The 23196-nt window shown below is 36.7% G+C and overlaps 1 protein-coding gene across 2 annotated transcripts in view; it reads left to right on the forward strand.

The window, feature by feature from the left end:
- Nucleotides 1-10166, forward strand: part of LOC149847035 (uncharacterized) — a 37481-nt gene extending 27315 nt beyond the window's left edge. For both annotated transcript variants that reach the window (XM_089996758.1, XM_089996756.1), the window contains exon 8: nucleotides 9821-10166. In XM_089996758.1, coding sequence (XP_089852884.1) covers nucleotides 9821-9940 — 120 coding nt within the window. In that variant the 3' untranslated portion in view covers nucleotides 9941-10166. The remainder of the gene's footprint in view (nucleotides 1-9820) is intronic.
- Nucleotides 10167-23196: the final 13030 nt, after the last annotated feature.

Consider the following 23196-nt stretch of genomic DNA (forward strand, 5'->3'; position numbering starts at 1 on the left):
ACACATGTATATATAAATACTCATTAGGGGTATTTTGGTCATTTCAACCATTGTAATAGGTTGTGCCCATTAGGGGCACATTAATACTTTTACTTTATTCTTTTATTTTTGTCCTTTTCTATTTTTATCGAGATTATTTGGTCAAATACCAAATAGAGTTGTTGGGTTCTTTTTTGACTAGTCAACATAGAGTTGACTAGTCAATAGAGCTTTTGGTACAGTATTTATAGCTATTAAAACAGTCCAACAACTATATTTATAGGTGTTGGAACAGTCTAACAACTCTACTGAGGTCTCCCTCTCTCTTGTATGTCTATAAATAGAGGCTTTTATCCCCTTTCATTTTGTAGTGCTTCTCTTAATCATTCTGCTTAGGTCTCCCTCTCTCTTGTACGTGTATAAATAGAGGCTTTTATTCCTTTTCATTTTGTAATGCTTCTCTTAAGCATTTGTGCTTTTATATTCTTGTGTTCTTTTAATTTTTTTATATTCTTGTGTTCTTTTAATTTCTTTATGTCTTGTGTGCATTTAGTGCTTGAAAAGTGCACTAGCTCTTAGATTGTCCCTTAGTTGGACTTGTGTATGTGCATGTGCACTTTGTGTTTATGATCATGTAAGCCCTTAGAGGCCTTTGTTTTGTATTTTTGCATATTTCATTACATGATATTAGAGCCAAAAAATCTTTTTTGGTATTTTGCTTTTTTTTTTGGGGTTTTGAGATTCTTTGGTTCAAGTTCATGCTTTGTGAATGATTCGTGATTGTTGTGTGGTTTGGATTCAAGGAAAATCTTGACCCGGTATGTATATTAAACCTTTAGTGTTATTTGAGTTATCTATCACATGTATTATGCATGAAAAAACACTCATTTTTCTTCTCTTTAAAAAGTTATTTGTTATTTTTGTTAAAAACTAAAATTTCTAAATGCTTTTCAAATTATTGTTGGGTTTTTTTATTAAATGTTTTATAAGGTTTATAATATTTGTTTGTGATATATATCATGGGTTCCTTCATTCATCCACAAGCAACAACACAGAACGGGGAGGGAGAACGTGGCTGCTGCAAAAATCCCTAATCAGGGTAATCGATTTTGCTTCTTTGATTAAATATACACAGATACAATAGCTAGGGTACGAAAATACTCATTACATGATATGTTAAAATTACAACATGCCATTAATGAGCATGTGTTTAAATAAAATAAATTGGGTCTGGACCAGATCCAGTGGTGAATGACAGTGTCTTTTCACCCTCCCTCAAGTTGTACATGGTTTTGGACCATGAACAACTTGCCTTTTAACATCCAAAATTTGTCCTTGATAAGTCCTTTTGTAAACAAGTCAGCAACTTGATCAATAGTTCACACGTATTCTGGTTCAATTTCCTTCTCTTCGACCTTCTGTCTTACAAAATGTTGATCAATTTCAATAAGTTTGGCACGACTGTGGTAGATAGGATTGAATGACATGTTGATAGCACTTTGATTGTCACACAAGAAAATGCTTTTAGAAATCGATTCTCCTACTTCTGTCAACAGGTGTCTGATCCATGTTACTTCGGCTGTAGTAGCTGCCATTGATCTATATTCAACTTTTGTGCTCGACCTGGCTATGGCTTTTTGTTTTCTACTGCCTCAGGAGACAAGATTTAGCCCAATGAAAACACAATATCTTGAGACAGACATACACTCATCTGGATCTCCTGCCCAATCTGCATCTGTGTAAGTAAGGAGTTCATGCATGTGATGACTATGCATACTCTTTCTGTACATAAGACCATCTCTAATAGTTCCCTTCAAATATCGAAGAATGCGTTTAACATCTTTTATATGCCCAATATGCAGTTTATGCATGAACTGAGATACCTGATTGACAAAATAGACAATGTCAGGCTGAATGAAGGTAAGATACTAAAGCATTCCTACTATCCTGCGATATCCTGTAGGATCCTCATACAAATCTCCATCTTGGGAGTTGAGTTTTTGATGAAGTACACTGAGTGTGCTTAGGGGCTTGCAATCTGTCATACCTGCCTTGCTAAGAACATCAACGATATACTTATGTTGAGTAAGCGTCATGCCTTCAGGAGTCCTGTCAACTTCTACTCCAAGAAAGTATCGCAGCTTACCAAGATCCTTCATCTTGAATCTATGGTTCAAAAGTTCTTTAACCTGTTCAGTATGTTCATTAGAGTTACCTGTAATGATAATGTCATCAACATATATCAATAACAGGTTAACTATATCTTTGCATTTGAATATGAAAAGAGAATGGTGAAGAAGAGACCAACTAAAGCCATATTTTTCTACTTCAAGAGAGAATCTGTCAAACCAAGATCGAGATGCCTGCTTCAGATTATATATAACTCTCTTTAACCTGCACACATATTCTTTAGAGTTCCCTTCTGCATACCCAATGAGTTGCTCCATGTATACTTCTTCCTTCAGAGTTCCATGTAGAAACACATTTTTCACATCCAGTTGGCTGAGAATCCACTGGTGCTTAACAACCAATAATAGTACGATGCGGATAGTGCCTATTTTCACGACCGGACTGAAGGTCTCATCATAGTCTTGTCATTGCTCCCGTGTGAATTCTTTGGCAACCAACCTTGCCTTGTATCGCTCGATAGTACCATCTGACTTATACTTTATCTTATACACCCACTTTGACCCAACCACATTTCGATTGTGTGGTCTGGGAACAATATCCCAAGCGCCACACTCATGAAGAGCCTCCATTTCTTCGTTCATAGCTTCAATCCATCTGTTAGAATTTATTGCTTGATAAAATGTTCTGGGTTTATTTTCCTTGCCCAAAGAGGTTAAGAAGAGTTGAAAATCCATCGTGAAGTTCTCATAACTAACCCACCTATCAATAGGATGTCGAGGTTGGGCAAACCTTCTGTGAGCAGGTAATTGAATGGAAACAGAAGGAGAATTCAATTCTGCTCCTGATTAAAGCTGAGAGGTATCTCCTTCTCATGTCGAGAGTAAACAATGCCTTTATACCTTTCGAGGGCCAATAGTGGTTCATAAATCACACTTTCTTGAGTCCTTTGCGCAACAGTAGATACGTTTCCCTCATCTCTTTGATTATATTCAGAAGAACAAACATTATCAATACTAGAAAAGAGATTTGAGTTCAACCAAGGGTGATAAACTTCAATTTCAGGAGTGCTAGCATTATGACCAAAATTTGATTCGTCAAACACAACATTTCTGGATATTTTGATGCGCTTGCTCACGGGATCATAGCATCTGTAGCCTTTGTAATCATCAGTATACCCCACAAATCTGCACTTTAAGGCCTTATCCTGAAACTTGTGCCGCATTGAACTGTCAAGATGAACATAACATACACACCCGAATACACGCAAATCATGATAATTTGGATGCACACCATGCAAAAGAAATAGGGTGATTTGTTTTCCAAGATGTTCATGGGCAATCGATTTATGACATAGACTGCTGTATGAAAAGCCTTTGCCCAGAAGGTAACTGGAAGATTACTATCATGCATCGTTGCTCATTGTACTCTCGACAATATGATGATGCTTTCGTTCAGCAATCCCATTTTGTTGAGGTGTATGAGGGCAATACACCTGTCTACTTATTTCATTTGTGTGGAAGAAATTAATAAAGTCATTTGAAGATAATTCACCCCCTCCATTACATTGGAACAAATAATATTCTCAGAGAATTGATTTTGAACAAAGGAATGAAAATTCTGAAAGAACTTGAAGGTTTCAGATTTACTTTTCATAAGCAAGCCCCCCAACGGTCACATTTGTCACTATTGGGAGCAGTCCAACAACTAGTTGGAGCTGCCCCCAATCAGTCACATCACGTTACAAAAAAAAAAGAATAAAAATAAAAGGAAAATACAAGGTCAGCCCCTAATAGGCTGACCACTATTACAATGTGAAATGATCGAAATACCTCTGATGGGTATTTCAGTTTACATACAATTACATAGACTATATATATTAACACACACACGTGTGTGTGTGTGTGTGTGTGTGGTCTTAATACTCCCCTTCAAACTCATGGTGTAACAACCAAGAGTTTGTCAAGGAGAAAGTGAAATCTAGGTGACGGAAGCGCTTTAGTAAAGAAGTCCGATGGTACATATGGCAGCATGATGGTCTTCTTTAAAAATTTCTCATGAACGTAGTAGTAATTCATTTCAATGTGTTTAGTCCTTTCATGGAAAGTATGATTGCTTGTGATGTATACTGCGCTCTTGTTGTCACAAAACAGTCTTGAGGGTTCTGCAACATGAACTCCCAAGTCTTCTTACAGTTGTCTCAACTATACTAATTCGGAAGTAGTTGCTATATGACACAGTACTTTGCTCTTGTGGAAGAAAGAGACACCTTATGCTGCTTTTTGCATCTCTACAAAATTAAAGAATCACCTACAAAAACACAAGAACCGGTGGTTAAGCGTCTATTATTCATATCTCTACCCCAATTAGAATCAGAATATACAATAACTTGTAACGAAGAAGAAGATGAAAGAAATAACCCATAATTTATTGAGTTTTTAATATATCTAATAACCCTAATTATAACACTCATATGTACTGTAGCAGGAGCATGCTGAAATTGACTAACAAAATGAATTGCATGAGAGATATAAGAACGAGTAATAGAGAGATAAGATAAAACTCCAATAATTTATTTATATGGAGTTGGATCATTCAGAGGTTCTCCATCATCTTTCTTTATGCAAATATTTGCATTGATGACCTCTGAAGTGTCAACTCATTTTTCATTTGAAAGTCCTGACCATTTTATGATTTCTATTGTATACTTAGTCTGAGGCAACAAATAACCACGAGGTGATTAAGCAACTTATATTCTAAGAAAGTATCGTAAAAAGTCAAGATCTATCACATCAAAGTTAGCTTCGAGCATGTCTTTGATATGACTAACTATCTCGTTATCACCTTCTATAATAATCATATCATCCACATAGAGAAGTAATATCACCATTCCTGCATTAGACGACTTAACAAACAATGTAGTGTCAGTATAATAAAATTTAAAACCAAGTTTTGTTATCACACTATTGAATTGATCATACCAAGCCTTAGGGGCTTGTTTTAGACCATACAAAGTTTTTCGTAACCGATTTTTTTTTCATATTCTAATCCTAATCCTGGTGGGGTTCCATGTAAACTTCCTCATTGAGGTTACCGTTCAAAAATGCATTTTTTACATCCATTTGGAAGATGAGCTATTTTTGATTGATACTATATAAATAAAGGTTGGGTTACATCAAGGATCTGCTTTAAGCCCTTTCCTATTTGCGATAGTGATGGATGAGCTTACGAGATCAATTCAAGAAAATGTACCGTGGTGTATGTTGTTTGCTGATGATATTGTTTTGATTGATGAGTCTAGAGCTGGGGTTAATGCTAAGTTAGAATTATGGAGACAGACATTGGAAGCTAGAGGTTTTAAGTTGAGTAAGAGTAAGACTGAATATATGGAATGTCGGTTTAGTAAGCAACGAAGTAGTGATGGGAGTGTAGTGAAGCTTGGTGAGCAAGATATACCGGTGAATGATTATTTCAAATATTTGGGATCCATCATTCAAAAGTATGGAGAAATTGATGGAGATGTAAATCATAGGATAAAGGTTGGGTGGATGAAATGGAAAAGTGCTACTGGAGTGCTGTGCGATCGTAGAATGCCATTGCGGTTGAAGGGAAAGTTTTATAGGACGACTATTAGACCCCCTTTACTATATGGTACGGAATGTTGGGCTGCCAAGAGACATCATATTCAAAAAATGAGTGTAGCTGAGATGCGGATGCTTAGATGGATGTGTGGAAATACAATAAAAGATAAGATTCGGAACAAAGAGATACGTAAGAAGGTAGGTGTTGCACCCATTGAAAATAAGATGCGAGAGAATCGTTTACGGTGGTTTGGACATATTCGGCGAAGGCCTAATGATGCTCCAGTTAGAAGGTTGGAGAAATGGGAAAATATATTAGTTAAAAGAGGTCGGGGTAGGCTTAGGAAGACTTGGATGGAGATGATAGGAAAGGATATGAATGCTTTGAACCTCACCGAGGACATGGCGTTGGATAGAAATGATTGGAGGAAAAGGATTCATGTGGAAGACCCAAAATGAATTTCTTTTTTGGTTCATATCGCTGACCCCAATTGTTTTGGGATGAAGGCGTAGTTGTTGTTGTTGTACTATATAAATAAAGGTTCTGACAGTGGTTATTCGAGCAACCAGAGCAAAGGTTTCATCATAGTCTATTTCATATTCATGACTACTAGTTTGACTTTATATCTTTCTAATGTTCCGTCAATTTTGGTTTTAATCTTATAAACCCATTTGTATTCTATAGTTTTTTTTTATTTGGGTAATGTTTAAATTTCTCAAGTTTTTGCCGTTTCTAAAGCTTCTAATTCATTATTCATTGTACTAATCTATTCTTAGTGTTTTTTAGCTTCATTATAAGAGAATGGTTCTACATACTAGTGTATGACCATTAGACATGTTTTATATTTGGGTTCAAAAGAATCATAGAATATAAATCTACTAGGAGTCTTTGAAATTTTCATGAATCTTCTAATATTAGAGGAATCTATGTTTTAGTTTTGAGAATATCTTTCTAAAGCACATGGAGGATTGTATTCGACATGTTGAGTATAGGTTTGAATTTCATTACGAGATTGGTCTATATTATCAAGACCTTCGTTTACATTCCCGTGTGCATCATGAGTGTCCTCATCTATGTTACATAGGTGCGGGTGCGGGGATTCAGCACTTCCAAAAAACCCAGTTGCGGGGGTGCGGCAGGGGCAAAAATGTAAAAATATATATATATATATATATATATAAAATCCACTACTCAATATGTTCAAATTCAATTAGAACTATAGTTTTCTATAAAAAAAAATGTACATGAACAAACAACATATTTCACGATTTCTGGTGTGAATGTTACCATCACGGTATAATCATCTGGAAAAACCAATATCCAGTAAAGCATAGCACAATACCATAGTGTATCTAAGAAAATAAGTTGTACAGGGATTAAATATGCAACACCCCTAGACCCACGTGTGCCAAAAATACCTACAAATTCCCTATGTTATAGAATATCCATAAACACGCATAGATTTCTCTTCTAATAATTAAGGGTGTGATAAGTTAGAATCTATATTGCAAATCACAACATATGTTTTAATACTTAAAAAGATAGCTCCTTGACATTTCATGTTCATCACATTTTAAGTAGCATAAAATCGCATACTATCTCGACCAATATAACTCCTACTTGCATCCAAATGTACAACACCATTCATTACACAGTTGTGATGGGATAAGAACTAAGCAAGTGAGAACAACTAATAAAACATATCCTTTGTTGTAATGCAGGTGTTGCAAACAGATTTTCGACCATGGATAAAAATGCAAACCCACAGTCATACACAACTATACTTTGAGATACAACAGAGAACACCAATTAGTTGAGGCAAATCGCAAACATTTTTTCAATTTTAATTTAGGATAACTAAATCGCAGATTTCTATTCATGAATTTCATACAAGAAAAAAAACGGTTTTGTTGCCAGTACTCAGTCCGTGATTTCAATCTTCGAGTTTTTTTTTTGGGTCCATAGCAGCCGAAATCCCCAAATCTACCGATTTGGGGTTTACAACAGCCCTTAAAACTCCTCTTTTGATTTGGGGTTCAAAACAACCGAAACCCCTAAATCTGCCGATTTGGGGTTTTCGGCAGCCATTAAAACCCTTCTTTTTTTCTTTCAAAATCCTTTATATTTGGGGTGTGTTACAACCCATTGCAAACTTGAAACAAAATACACCCACAACAATCGTAGTAAACCCTACCTGTGAATCACGGATTCCCTCTTTCGGCTACCGTAAATCCAAAGGAGTCCCCTCGCCATCGTGCTCGTGTGATCCGTGTGCCTTTTCACCAAATGGTGCGAGAAAGAAAGGAAAACGAGAGGGAGAGAAGTAGGGGAAGGAAGATAACGAGTGAGAGAGGAAGAGGATGGGGGGTTTAGAAGAGTGCGTAACAGAGGGGCGAAACATAAGGGAGATGGGGGTTGTGGGGAGTGGGGGTTGGTTACCCCAACACTCCAGCTGCTGCACCACACCCCCTCCCTTTTCATAGGGCAAAAAAAAAAAAAAATCTAAAAAAATGGACCGAAATGACCCTGGGTGCGGTTAACGCACCCCGAGTCAGGTTGACCGCACCTGCACCCGCGTCGAGTCGGGTCGACGCGGGTGCGGCACCCTGCAAGCCGAATCCCTGTTACATAAACTCTCATGCACATCATGAATGTCATCACAATTTACTAAGTTTTGGCAAATTTTAAAAGCACACTTAAAATAATATCATAGTTAATTAAAAACGCCAAGAAGTTTACTACCATCAAGTTTGTTGATACATGTGATGTAAAATTACCATTTTACCCTCAAACATCATATTTTAAAAAATACGCCTAAAAAGAGGTAAGGAACTTTAAAAACTAGGAAGAAGAAGCGAGAAGCGATTCATTTTAAATTATATAGGAAGCGGAGAGCAAGGAATAAAAAAAACAATGTAAGAATTGAATGAGAATAAAAATTAAACTCAAATAAAAACTAAAATAAAAGTGACTATTCTTAAATTTTATGATTTTTTAGTGTAAGAATTAAATTTTTAACAAAATCTAAAAGTGATGACAGCCAATTTAGAGAAAGCATATGGAAGTGAGTGAGAAGCATGAGAAGAAACACAAAAAACATGAAAAGTAAAGTGAGAAAATATATAAGGAATAGACAAAGCGTGTGGAAAACATAGGAGAAGTGTGAGAGAATCGAGATTCTCATCAAGTTTCGGAAGTGAGGAGCATCGCCCTTCTGAATAGAGTTTCCGGGCCACCTATCTAAGAAGCTTCCGGTAACTTTGGGGTTAACTAGTAAATTAACACTTTTAACTTGGGTTAGTGATAACCTAGGTTAAATAGATGAAAGTTTTTTTTTTATTAATGGTGCAGAATTTTAGGTGCCTTTTTAAAATTTTCCAAAACCTAGGTGCATTTGTGATTAATGCCAAAATTTTAGGTGCATTTTTGATAATTTCCTTTTTCATTAAATTGGAGATTGTTCCAAGTGCATGTTCATAGTTTCTAATGGTGTCTGCTAGTCCCAGTGTTCTTTCGTTATGTTTTGGTTTCTCTTTGCACTTTTTAGTTATAACTAGAAAGAGCAGGTAAAATTTTGATGATGGAAAATTTGAAACTAGTTTCAGGTGTTTCTGTTTTTTAAAATGTTATAAGAGATGTATACTCTTATTCTGCTGGCATCCTACAGAAGCAGCCCAATAGCTAATTGCAGATTATTTTCGTTTACTGTAAGAAAACAAGATTACTTATCTTTCTGGAATCTGAAAAGCAGAATCTGCTGAAATGAAATGGCTTTTGTATTGTTATTGTTGAGAACAAACAAGAAATAGTGTCTTGGTTTTGGTTAAAAATTTCTGTTTTCTCATGGTAGCAGCGGTATATATAACACATTGGATACCAAAAGATCATATTTCTTTGATCTTGATTTTCATCAATTAGATGAAAGAGGGGGCGGAAGACATTCAGTTTATGTTGGATCATGTTGCTAGCATAGCTTCAAACAGAACTCTTTTATTATGCTTTCTACTGCACTTGGCACTCTTGAAGCCCTTTGCACGATAATCTGCTTGAGCAATGGTTCCAACTGTTGTGCTAGCATTGTGCAAGTTCTCTTGATGCCTTTGTGCATACTGATTTCTTTTTATTGTTACAGGAAGCTGCTGCACTGGCAGCCATGGAGCTCGCGTTTGTGTTACAGTCTGGACGAGCAAGAGGCCTGCAATTCACAGTAGCACCAGCTGCTGCACTGGCTGCCCGCGAGCCTTTCCAATAGCAGGGAAAACGTGGTGGTCCAGTGAGGCACATGTAATGTTAATTTCTTTTCCTGTTACAAGGGACAAATATGTAGTTGCTTCTGTGAGTGGGTGGATGCAAAACATTCCTCAGAGGGGTGTGGGGAACGAGGCTCTGTTGTCATAGGGAATGTGTTGTCTCAATTATATTATTGGTGAACTTATCCAGTGTAAATAATTTTCCACATGGAAAGGAAAAATTTGACTTCACGTAGTCATTGTGATGGTGATAAAGATTTTGTTTGCTTGATCTTGAAGAGCTGGGGGAATCGGGTAATTATGGACTGTTCTGTTTCAATTGTTGAGGGTGGAAACAATATATATGTATATATATATATATATATATATATATATATATATATATATATATATATATATTCATGCTAAATGAGAACGGTGCTAAATAAAACATACTATTAGATTTCAGGTGTTTTTTTCTCAATTCCAACCCCATAAATGTCTTCTACATGATTGATTACTAGAAATAGACACTTGAAAGACGATCTGTATGGTTCTATGTAAACTTTGTGCTATATATGCTAATTTAGTAGAATATTTATGAAGTTTCGATATGTTTCATTTTCAAAAGGTTTACAGATTTGGTTATACAAATTTCATACTATATATGTGAAGTTAGTTTGTAAATGTATGTATTAGTATTAAATGCGACACTTTGATATTTTAAAAATGATGATTTACATTTTAAGATTTTTTTTTGCATTTTAGGGTTTTGTTTGTGGTCCCCAACCTTTTGAGGTGGTGAATGATGTTGATGGCCTTCACCCGAAAGAAAAGACCCCAGTTGTAGAGAGTGTGCATAAGGATGTCGAGGAGGTGAATGATGGGTCATTGGAGGGGCAAGTGCATGTACAAAGTCAAATTGTAGGATTTGTAGGCTTAAGAATCATATTGCAGAAGAAACAATTTCGTTTCAATCATTTGTTCGGGAGAAGAGAGGGTTTGTGGACAAAAACAATAATCCAAATGACATTAAGAAGCCAAAGATTGAACTCCTTGATGTTGATCTTTTTCCTATTTCATCAATTAATGACCTTGTGCGATGTAGTCTATCAAGCTCAAGCACTTCAGAATTCAGGTTACACATCTTTCAATTGCACAAAAAGTTTATGCAAGAACAAATATATTCATCTCATTGGCAATGACAGTGAGCATGCGCAACATTCCATCCCTTTGCCTTTGTAAACGTTAAAATCTGAGCTAGTTGATGATGATTTTCATGAAGTTTGTACTAAAGTTCTCATTGCTATGATGCAACCTCCAAGTCTATTGCTCTATAATGTGAATATTTGTATCAGACTCATTTTTGAATGAATGAAATGAATATATATATATTAGTAAATTCATTTTTGAACGACGAATGAATATATATGTATGCACACGTGGTCCAATTTTTCAATGAATGAATGATTGTAGGGTGTCTTTCATTGAAATGTCAAGTTCAAATCTTGAAAGCAACAATTTCATGCAAAAAGCAGGTCTTCTTAGGACCATCTTCAATTTCAACAACAAAAACTAGATGATAATTATGTTCATCTATTATTACCGTGGGCAGCCCCGGTGGAGTAGCTGTTAAGGTGTTGAGTTGAAGACCTCATATCAAACCCTGCAAATGCACAAGTTCATTTTTAAATGAATGAAATTAATATATGATTATATAAGTATATTTATTTTTGAATGAATATAATGAATATATGTATGAGCATGTTCATTTTTGAATGAATTATTGTATGAACATGTTATTTTCATGTGAATCTTTCAAGTCCCAAAGATGAACATTCGCAAATATTTGACCAAGTTTCACATTTTGATGTGTGAATGTGGTCCAATTGATAAGGTTAACTCCTCGTATGTGAATGCATTGATATAGTTTATGTGAAAATTGAGATTTTTGTGGAAACATTGTGCAAATACAATTTTTAGTGAACGGTTGCGAGACTTAGGGAGCGTATGTATCACATGAAACTCAGGAGCAAAATCACATATTTACGAGGAAGTTGCATATTTAGGAAGAAATTCACATATTTGAGAGAAAGTTCATATTTTCACATGTTTGGGAGGAAATTCTCACATTTAGGAGAAAAATCATATTTTCATATATTTGGGAGGAAATTTACACATTTTGAAGAAATTTTGCATATATAGAAAATTCACATATTTTTTGAAAAATTCATATATTTGCATATTTGGGAGAAAATTCATATTTTCACATATTTGAAGAAAATTTGTTTGTGCGAAAGGTAAAATAGTCATTTTAAAGCAAAAAATTGCGATGTTTCTAGGTTTTAGTTACAGAAAGTTCACATATTTGGTAATGTGAACTTCATACTATTTATGCGAAGTTAATTTGGAAAGTTTCAAGAGGTTTCAGTTACAGAAAGTTTACAGATTTGGTCATGCAAACTTTGTACAATATGTCATAAATATTTGCAAAGTTACGACATATTTCAGTTACAGGAAGTTCACAAGTTTGGTCATATCAACATCGTGAAGTTCGCAAAAAAATTGTGTAAATCTATTTTTTAGTGAGAATTTGCGATACTCGAAGAGTGTGCCGATACATCGCATGAACTTGAGAAAGCTTGCTTTTGCAAAAAGTAAAAAGATTCCTTTAAAACAAAAAATTTACGAATTTGGACATTGAGCGGATTTCAAAAATTGTAGGACATTCCGAAGAACACGTCATTTTTGCCGTATACACGCATTTTCCATAAAAAAAGGGTCTCCTTTTTGCATCACATCAATGGGCAAGGCATGTTAGATTGGCATCTACCATACATACGTGTTTAACATGGTTTATTTAGTATGTCTGGAGGTTTCATTGTGTGTCATACATTGTGTCATGTATCTCAGATCTAGGGATGGCGGTGGACCGGGGGAAAGCGGAGCCCCACCCCACCCTGTTTGGACCGAGGATGAAGGGCATGAAATGGGGATGGAGGCGGGGATGAAGGTTAAAATCCATCCCCATGTGGGGATGGACTTACGCTTTCCCCCGCCCCACCCCGTCCCCGTCCCGATCCCCGCCTTGCCCCCGCCCCGCTCCATCCCCAATACTTCTAAGGGATGACAATAGACCGAGGGGAAACGGGGCCCCACCCCGCCTCGCCTCGCCCCCGTTTGGACCGGGGATGGAGGACATGAAACGGGGATGGAGGTGGGGGTGGGGGTTAAAATCCATCCCCGTGCGGGGATTGAGGTTCGGATTTTGAGACAGGGCGGGGTGGAGACCTTGTCCCCCGCCCCAGTCCATTGCCATCTCTACTCAGATCTTGAAAAAATGAGGATATGCGGTACACCAATTTTGATTACCTAGGACCGCCGGGGGCTCCGCTTGTCTGGCAGGAGCAGTTAGTGCACGTCACCTTGTGTTGGGACGTTGCAAGGTCCAATCCCAATGGTATAGTTGTATAATTGGTAGGGGTCTGCCTAAGCCAGCTTTCTCTGTCAAAAAATACTTTGATTACCTAGGATCTGAGAGTGGAGCCCATACCACATCAGCGCCTTCCCACACCACATCAGTCGCTTGGATATGTGATCCAAATTCATCACATCTACATGACTTTGTTTCGATGGTGAAACTGGGGATAACCCTCTGGGAGTCGAATTTGAGTTCCCTTGGTTGCAACAGTGTGACTGACCTCCATTCAGCTGTTTCGTTCAAATTAAGCCCCCTCAGTACAAGAGTTTTCTCATAAAAGTCCTTTGATGATTAGAGATGGATCTGTATGAATCTTAGAATTATGTGCTCAATCTCTTTCTCGAATCTATTGTGTCAATCCATTTTCATGCCTACGCGCTCATAAACATGTCTTGTGGTCTGCATCCTAACGAAAAAGCAATGTTGGCGTGGGATCTCTATTATGTAAAGCACCGCTGCCACATCTGGGATTTTGAAACCATACGGTCTTCCAATGACCACGCATTTTCATAGTTTCACCAAGAATTGAGAGAAATGGAGGTCATAGTATAAATTTTGATAAAGTTTTGTGCTTTAAAGAATGTGATTCCATGTGATATTACCCAGCAAAAAAAAAAATGAAAGAGAGAGAAAGGAATTAAAGGAAACAAAGGGGAGTTCTAGATATTCGAGAAAAGGATGATGAGGATTTGTGATTGCTGACGTGGGGAAGCTTGTAGGAGGTTTTGTTTGAACAGCATGGAATTAGACCGAGAAAAAATCCAATTGGCGAAAGAGAAAGGAAGAAAAGAAAGCGAACACAAGAATGAATAAATAAAGAAAAGCATAAAGAAAACCCATTCAGCACCAGAAACTAAGGATTGCTGTCTTTTTTTTTTTCTTTTTTTGTGTGCATTGATTTAAGAGCTACTAAGATCAAAGCAGAATACTAAAGTAAGAGAGAGAATCAAATCTGGCATAAAGCAACGTGTGCTGGTTTCCCCTACACACTTTCGGGTTCCTTGCAATAGTAGCAAGCTATCAAAACCTACGCCCGGATTTTGCCATTGGATGGACGGATGACCCATTCAACAGCAGCCCAACACTCGGTCAAGAACTCAAAAGACCCCATATCAAAACAAAAGTGAATGTATATGGTGTCTCCCTTAACCTGTTCAAAATGACAAAAGTAGCGCTCCCTAGGAAATGGAGATGAATTGTTGATGGTCATTATCCTCTCCCTTACCAAGACTTTGAGAATCTTTATTGGTCTTCTTCTGTTATTCTAAAATCACCTAGGTAGCAACCATGCTTCGTTTTATTCTTTTAATTTTTCTTTTTCATTCTTTTAATGAGACGAAAATTGTACTTCCATGATAGGAGCATTCCAAAGTGGCTCACTTCATGTTCTGAAATTGTACACAACCTGCAAGCTATAGCAAAAATACCTGCAGCAAATCTGAAACAAGTTCTCTTGATATTTGTATATATACTTTTAGAGAATAGAGTTACAAGAAAACAGTACCGTGATATTAGTTGTATATGTAAGTGAGTGCATTTTTGAAAGATATTTGGATAAAAGAACGTCACTTTAATTTTGTTGGTGCACTCTTTATAACTAAGCCTGCTGGTTCTTTTTCTTTTCTGTAAAAAAGAGTCCCCCAGCCCAGTTGTATTTTGGTAAGCAGAATGCAGGCCAACCCTGTTAATTCCCAGCCTAAGCTGAACAAGAAACACGGAACGGCACGCACGTAAAGGGTGCATGCAAGCATAAAGAGGTGACACGGCTGGCCCACGACATTCCCCCAGAAGAAGGTGACAGTTTTTGTTAGGTAACGTATATAGTATTTTAAAGAAATAAAAATGAAAGGAGATGATGTGTGGGGTACTAAAGAAACACAAATGATAGGAGAATCAGTCTAAAGATACTTGGCTTCTCAAGGATGGTGTTCCGATTTCTTTATTCACGTGTGTCAGACCGTTTCTAAAAGAGAGCCTCAGGATTTGCTTAAATTGCAGGCTGATGATTGCTGGGTGAATCTAACATTCTCTAGGCTCTTTTGAGCTTCTATGCTTTATGCCTTTGAACCAAATGCAACTGAGACAAGAAGCTTAAATCTACAGGACAAGGCTTGCTGAGATGAAGGAATTCACAATTGGTGAAGGCTGCGTGTAAGCTCATCAGTCTAGTATAGGTGGATTTCTCTGGCACGGAAACAATGATTTCCTCTACTAACAAGCTGCTCATCTTCCTTATCTGCCTTGGGTTCTTTAGTCTTCAACTAGGACATACATATGGTCTGACAAGCAGAAAACTTGCTCTTAGACTGAGCAAAGAGGTAGTACCGACGGCGAGGAAGTTGCAAGCTGGAAAGGTTAATGTCAACACCGTGTACAACAAAAAGAAACCAGGACATGCTCCTTTGGCATTTGATCCTAACCAATCGAGCAAACGAAGAGTTCGAAGAGGGTCTGATCCCATTCACAACCGGTGCTGATCTTTTTGGTAGTTCCCACCAAACTGTAGGCAGAAAACAGCAAAACAGAAGTTATCTTACACAAAGCAGAGAAGCATTTTTGTCTCCTACATGGAGAATCACAGTTGTTTCTCAACCAGATGGTAGAAGCTTTTTCTTTGTTGAATTGGCTGTATTGTCTAATTTTATTTATTTTACAGGTTTCTTATAGAGATATATGTACAGAAATGTTATAGGATGAACTACAAATTCCTATGTTCAGCCACCATTGCTGATGAATCCAAGTAAATGACTGGAAAGAATTCAGTGATGATGCTTGCCTCCAATCACACAGAAAATTTACCACATTGAGCTGGTGTTCTCAAAGGAAAGAAAAATTCTGTTTGCATTGGCAAGTTTAAACTGTTGCTTACCACATTCAAATTCTTGGGCTATTGATAAAATACTCGCATCAAATTATTCTTTAATTTTGGTTAATTAGTACAGGCTCTTATTCAGCTGGTTTCAGTTTTAACTGCTTCAAGGAAACATCCAATCGTTATGTCCGACGAAAAAAAGCGATTTCTTATAGTCTACTCTGTTCCATGGTTGTTTATCATTCATATTTCTGTCCTATTGGTTCACAAATCAATGAAAAGTTTATGCAAATGACGTGGATAAAGGATTCAAAAGATAGATTAAACTTAGTTTTGTGGTTCGGTATGGGACACTTGTTCAAGAACAGGGAAGATTTTGGTTCATTAGGCAAAACCAGGAATGAAGATTTAGATAGGCATCCACTGAGATTTTGTTCATAGAATAGGCCCTGTTCCAACTTTCAAATTCCCACCCCGATTAGAATTTTCTGAAAATTTTCCTTAAAATACTGCATAATCTTAGGCACCAGAACAAAGCAGTGTTCTTTGTACTCCTGGGGCAGATGTCTTTTATTTGCCTGCCTGTCGGCACTCTGATGGGAGTTTGCCCCCTCGTAGTTCCAAGCGAGAAAGCGGCCGTACACTTCAAGTAGTTGCAGGATGTTTGTACTGAAGTTTCCATGAGATTGTGTTGATCTGTGTACCCATCGAAAAGAATGCATTGGATGGATGCCCGGGCATTCCATTGCAAAAGTCAGAAATTTCCTGTTGCATGAGATCAGGAAGATTAAAATTGGTGATTGGGCATTATTTTAAAACTATTGTAACAATGATGGCAAAAAAAAGTTTCATCATCCAAGAGTTCTTGAGCACAGGTGTTGAAGATCAGTGGTCTAAATTCCCCAATGTGTATTATTCAGACTAAATCACCAAGGAATAGTACATATTGTATCAGTCAATGATCAAAAGAACTGTAAACTCACTCCCTTAAAATCGAAAAAAAAGAAAAAATTAATGTGAATAAGCTCCAAAATCTTCAGGGGACTGCTGTCATAATTTTATTCCGTTTATTCATGGTTCAAATCCTTTACACTTGTGATACTTCAATCGGACATGAATTTTCCGACCAACTGCCCCCCATATCATTTGAACTGCATCTCCGGGTTGTGATGGGAACTGATACTCAAAGTGGTGTGCTACTTCCTTCACCTTTTTCCACATCTTGGTCCATTCTTCTGGCTCAATTCCCCCGAGTAAATTCAGTATAAACCCAGGCTTGACAGCATCAGATGCACGTATAAAAATACAAAATTCAGAGTAATCAAGGATGTCCTTCAATGGGAGTTCAATATCATCGCTAATGTATCACGGGGATACAGTGACTCACAATCACATCAAAAAGGCGATTTGATGGAAGGGTATCTCCTGCAATATTAAAGCAAAAATTGAAGGAAGCCATTCCCTGACCAGCTCTATCAATCCCATTCCCATGAGCAGTCCCAAAAACAAAGTGGACATCTTGCTCGTTTTTGAGTAGATAATAAAGTACTTGACGGATAATTCCTCCCTGAAACAGAAACCTATCAAATAAGAGGGCTTGATATGGTAATGGAGTGAGAGCAGTTTAAATGATAAAAGCACAGGATACTAATTATTCTCAAAGTGATTAAGGGAACATAAACCAGCCAGATACTAGGGTTTACTATGGCCATGGTGGATAAGAAGAAATTCAAGTGAACCAATCTCAAAGACTAAGGGGATTAGAGCCCAGGCATGAGACAAACAAAAGAATCATGATGAGTTGCTATTTGATGCAATAACATTCTCACTAACGAAAAATAATGTTCACACCAAATTGCAGGTAAAACAACAGATATTATAGTGTCATAAATGTGGGAAAGTTTGTTTTCTTCGAATTTTTGCCAAGATGTCCATTCTAAACGGACCTAGCAAAAAACAATAAACTCTAGGAGAATCAGACTGCCAGTTACAATGGCAGCAAACTGAAGCTTGTAATATTGATTGACCTTCGTCATCTTATATGTTTATCAGAACACCACTGAAAAAATTATCATGTGATAATTTCTTCTAAATCTAGTGCCAGCATCAACAGCTGAAAAAAAGTTCAAAGATTCTGCTAGATACGGCCTTGGCCAGTCGTCCATAAAAGCCTCTTAGGAGTCATCTTTCACTTAATTCCAGCCCATACATGTGCTTGAAAGTGATCTGGAGCAGGTCTAGTCACTCAATTATCAGTGTGTCATTAATGGATTTGAGACCAGCCTCCAGGTTTCATCACTAAATGGCATCTGAGGCCTTGGCCCCAGTTCGTTTCAGAGATTTAAAATGTTCATTCTGATAGGCAATGATGAGGATTATCTGAAACTCAATTTAGCATAGACTTTCAGGAAACAACCTTCTCAAGGTGACAAGAAAAAGATGATGAGTTGTGGAGCCTGATTCACTGTTTTTGCCCTTGCAAGAAGGGGGGTCCGGGGGCTCTCCCCGGCGCGGGTCCCGCTGCACGGTCAGCGGGCGGGGGTCAGGGGGGGCCGCCCCTGGCGGGGGGTTATAGGGGGGCAACGCCCCCCCAAGAAGAAATTTTTTCTGGGGCTTATGTTTGGGACCCGGTTTTCAGTGGATCCGACCTGATTTGGTTAGGGTTAGGGTTGTCACCCTTGCCTTGTTTATATTCTCGCTTTTCTTTCCTGAGCTTGTAACTGTCTGTTAAGAGTAATAATATTTCTCTCTGGGCGGCCGTGGTTTTTTACTCTCTCTCGGATTTGAGGAGAGGTTTTTCCACGTAAATCTGTGTTCTTCTTGTGTTTTGTTTGATCGTTCTTGTTCTTTGTTTTCTTTTGATTGTCTCTTGCTCGTGGTTTTTCCTAACAAAAGATGGACTAAATGTCACTTTCTGCATGAGCATCATAACTGCTACAAAGAAATCCATTTCCATTTTAAAATCAAAGATTATTGTTGCTTGTATATTTCACATGTACATGAATGCGAATCTGAATTAGTTTAGTTTCAGTTCATAAACAGTCCTCTCATTTATGGTCAATGTCTTCTCTACCCTTTCATGAGAGCATGTTTTTTGTGGAAAATTAAAACAGGAAATGGTCAAGCAGAAGCAATAGAAAAACGACTCAGATCTTTCCTGTAAATTGCACCCTGAAAATACAGTATCATGTTTTGCTTCTCGAACAAGAGGGAATCATTAGGAGCAATGGTTCTCACGAGATGATGGTAAGGTGCCATAACGTCCTTGTCAAGGTTTGCTATATGAACAGAGAACCTCCCAAAATCAGCAACAACAAACATAGCTGCCGGTAGCCCTTGGGTGCAAAATCCTGAAAAAAAATGAGTTTGGTGGTGGAAGACACTGAAACTAGAAAATGACGCAAAAGATGACAAATATGCAAACATTAGACAAATCTAAACTTACAAAAATAAAAGAAATGGATGATATATATAAACAAGGTACCAAATCTAAGCTCGGGCTATGGGTAGCCCTCCTACGATCAATTAGTGCGGGAACACGAGCGACACTAATGGGCATAGGTTCCAAGAGGTAGTGTGAGATATGGGGGATCTGAGCTCCTAGGTTGGACCAAGGTAGGTGCACACTAGGCTAGCTGGTTGGTCGAGCAGGATAGGTGGGTCGGCTAGGCTAGGCTCACTTTCGGTAGAATAAGGGTTCTAGGAGTGTTGAAATCCAGTTTTCTCTCTAAAATGGAGAGAAAACCTTCTTATTTATAGAGTTCTCGGTGGATTTAGATACATTTTTTACATATCCAGAATTTAAAGGTAGATCTATGGTTGAAATTCGAGCAATTCAAATTAAGGACTAAGTTTTGATCTTAAAGAAGAGATTAAAGAATAGGATCTTAATTTAATGGGGTATTTATAAGGATAGGGGGATTTTGGGAAAACTGATGCACATGGATAAAGGGGCAAACATGGCATTTTTCAAAATTTTGCGTTGGAAAGCTTAAAACCTCATTTTTAACTTTTCTTGTGGTCAAAACTTTAAAGAGGTAATTTTATAGGTCAAAATCATATTTGTAATGCCTGGAATTTTTGATAATTTTAAAAATTGAATTTAAATAAATTTAATGATAATTTTTAATAACCAATTAAATAATGATGTTTAATTAATTAATAGACTAGGGTATCATGCTGGTTCATAGGAGTGGATCCTATTGTGAATCTCATACCTTTTTAGATAGAGTCCATAGTCCATGTAAGAATTCATAATTTACATAATTAAGATAATTAGTAATTAATTAGGGTCTTAGACTAGACTAGGCCTTGACTAGTAAACCTAGGTGAGTCGTCTAAATTTAGTTAGCGTCCAATTAGGAAACCTAAGGAGAGAAGCCACCTAGGATAGAGGTAGTTGGGGTCCAAGTAGGAAACCCAACCCCCCACTATATATAGGTTGTGTCTCCTTCCAAAAACACTATTCACATTTTTCGAAGAAAGAGAGGCGAAAGAGAGATAAAAAGTTGAAAGAAAGAGAGAGAGAGAGCAAGGGAAAAGAGGGTCGACCAACCCTAAGAAGGCTTAGGTATATTATTTTTCATAGTTTTTTCAGTGATCGGCCATAGGAGTTGATCACACCCATTTTTTTTTGCTTTGTGTGAGTGGATTGATAAGAGGTATGTAAATCGACCTTGGAAAACATCTATGTAAGGAGGAAGAAAGAGATCTATGGTCTCTTTTCGGAATTTCTTTGGTGTTTCGAGTATTTGTGCGTTCGTTTACACATCAAAGGTATGAGGTTTCTCATTACTCAACATGTTTAGGATTTGATATAGGTTGATCAGGCATGAAACCACGTTTCTATAGTTAGATTTAATGTATATATCAATTTTTAAACCTTAGATTTGATTATTTTATTTATTTATAATAATAAACTTGATTTAGTTAATTTTTCGATGCCATAATTATGTAGTTTGATGTTTAAATTCATATTCGTGCTAGATATAATGTTTACAACATGTTAGATATGTTCATGCATAAATTTAATATGGTTTAATGTATTAAAAACTATTGTAAGGTGTTCGTTATCCCAAATTAATTTTTGTAAATCATTTTTAGAGAAAAACATGTTTTCATGTTTGAAAACATTGAACTTTAATTTATGAGTGTGATTACAACATATTTAGATGTTGATATACATGTATATGTTGTGCTTATGATTCATTGAAAATCATTAGATGCATGATTATTGTGTTTTATTATGAAAAATATGATATTTATTATGTGTTTAATTGAAAAGCGTGTTGTTCTGGTTTTTACGGTCACAGGCACTTTTAAAGAACTTTATCGTTTGCTCAAACGCTTTGGTCAACAAATTTTAAATTTTAGAATAACGTTACAGACTCATAGAGGAAATCCCAGGAGAAAATTTGACTCCATTCGAGTTTTCGATAAAGAAATATGTCTTCGAAACCCAAAACAAAATTTCTATCTCGACAGAAATTTTGTACCCGACTTTACTATCTTATGGATTTTATTTCTCTTAATCTGTTTTATAGATATGATTAAAAATTTTATGTGTTAGTTTACATATTAAAAAACTTTCAATAAAAATTTGATGTATAGACTCATTACGGTCTGCGAGTTAAAAATCATGAAAGTTGGCTCCAAAATCTGATTTTTTTTGAAGCACAGCCTGTCTAAGAGCCTAAACAAGCTGTAGTCCATGAATTTTAATTCATCTGGGATGAATTTTGGAATTGAACTCTGTGAAAGATTATTCCAGACATGTCTATCTATCTACACTAATTTTTATAAAAAAAATCTTATTATGTAAAGGTTACTGAATTGATGCTTCTTCGAAGGGACTGAACTGGTCAAGTCAGTTCAGGAGTAGAAAAACCAGTTTCGATAAAATAATTATTTTTCCCTGCTTTGAATCCAAATGAGAAAAAATTTATGGATATATTTAGTTAACACATCCATGCATTTATTATTAACTTTTTAGATTTTCCTTATAGTAATTTGACTGAGACAATTTATATCGACTCATAAAATTAAGTCCCTATAGTTCCTAGTTGGAATTCTTGTGATTTTAATGTCCTAGTTTTAGATTTGAACCCTATGATTTATGTGCATATCAATGAGTGATTTTGTATATATGTTCATATGAATCATGTGGCCCTATTATGTGACTTGTGAGCATTATTTGTCATCTAATGGGTAATGCTTATTTGAATGCATGATATAGTTCAAAAGAGTGAACCAAGTTGTATTATGGCTTATGAGTAAGGTACATGTGCACCTATTGATGGATGTGTGATTGTACATATGAATGTAATAATCTTGTACGTGTATTATTTATGTTGTGATGTAATGCATATGATTGATGGCACTTAATGAGACTCAATAGCACATAATAATACACTATTTAATGCATGGTAAGGTGCATGCTCTGGACGCTATGAGTCTATATTAGTTCTTGAGAGAAGAACATGCGTTAATTTAAAAAGGTAAAAGAGGCCTGAATAGTGTATTTGAGTCTCTGGTTGCCTTGCTTGTGTAGTAGGATCCTTGGATTTTTTGCAAGTCACAGGAAACTTGTGAAATACCAGACACCATGTGTATTATTTTCCCTAAGAACTCTATATTGAGGTTTGTGTCCTCAACTACGGTTGTAGGAAACTTTTCACCACTTTACCTAGGGGACGCGATGTTTGGCTCCAGCTATTGAGTATTGGTATACTGACAAAGTGGCGGTAAGTTGTGGGTATCCCTTTTCGTCTCGACACTTGGGTGATGTGTTCTCCGTATGTTCTGGCCTAGGGTGATGTATTTTTTAAATGTCGATCGAGAAACATGTTTAGTGCCAGGTTAATAATAAAATACAATTATGTATGATTAATATACAACTGGGTATTACCATGAACCTCAAGAATTGATCTGTCTGGTACCTGTGAGTCATGATCAAGATGATAACTTAAGTTGCTTGGCATTAATCA

Source organism: Nuphar pumila, chromosome 2 (genome assembly GCF_984573655.1).
Source record: "Nuphar pumila chromosome 2, dmNupPumi1.hap1.1, whole genome shotgun sequence".
Taxonomy (NCBI): Eukaryota; Viridiplantae; Streptophyta; class Magnoliopsida; order Nymphaeales; family Nymphaeaceae; genus Nuphar; species Nuphar pumila.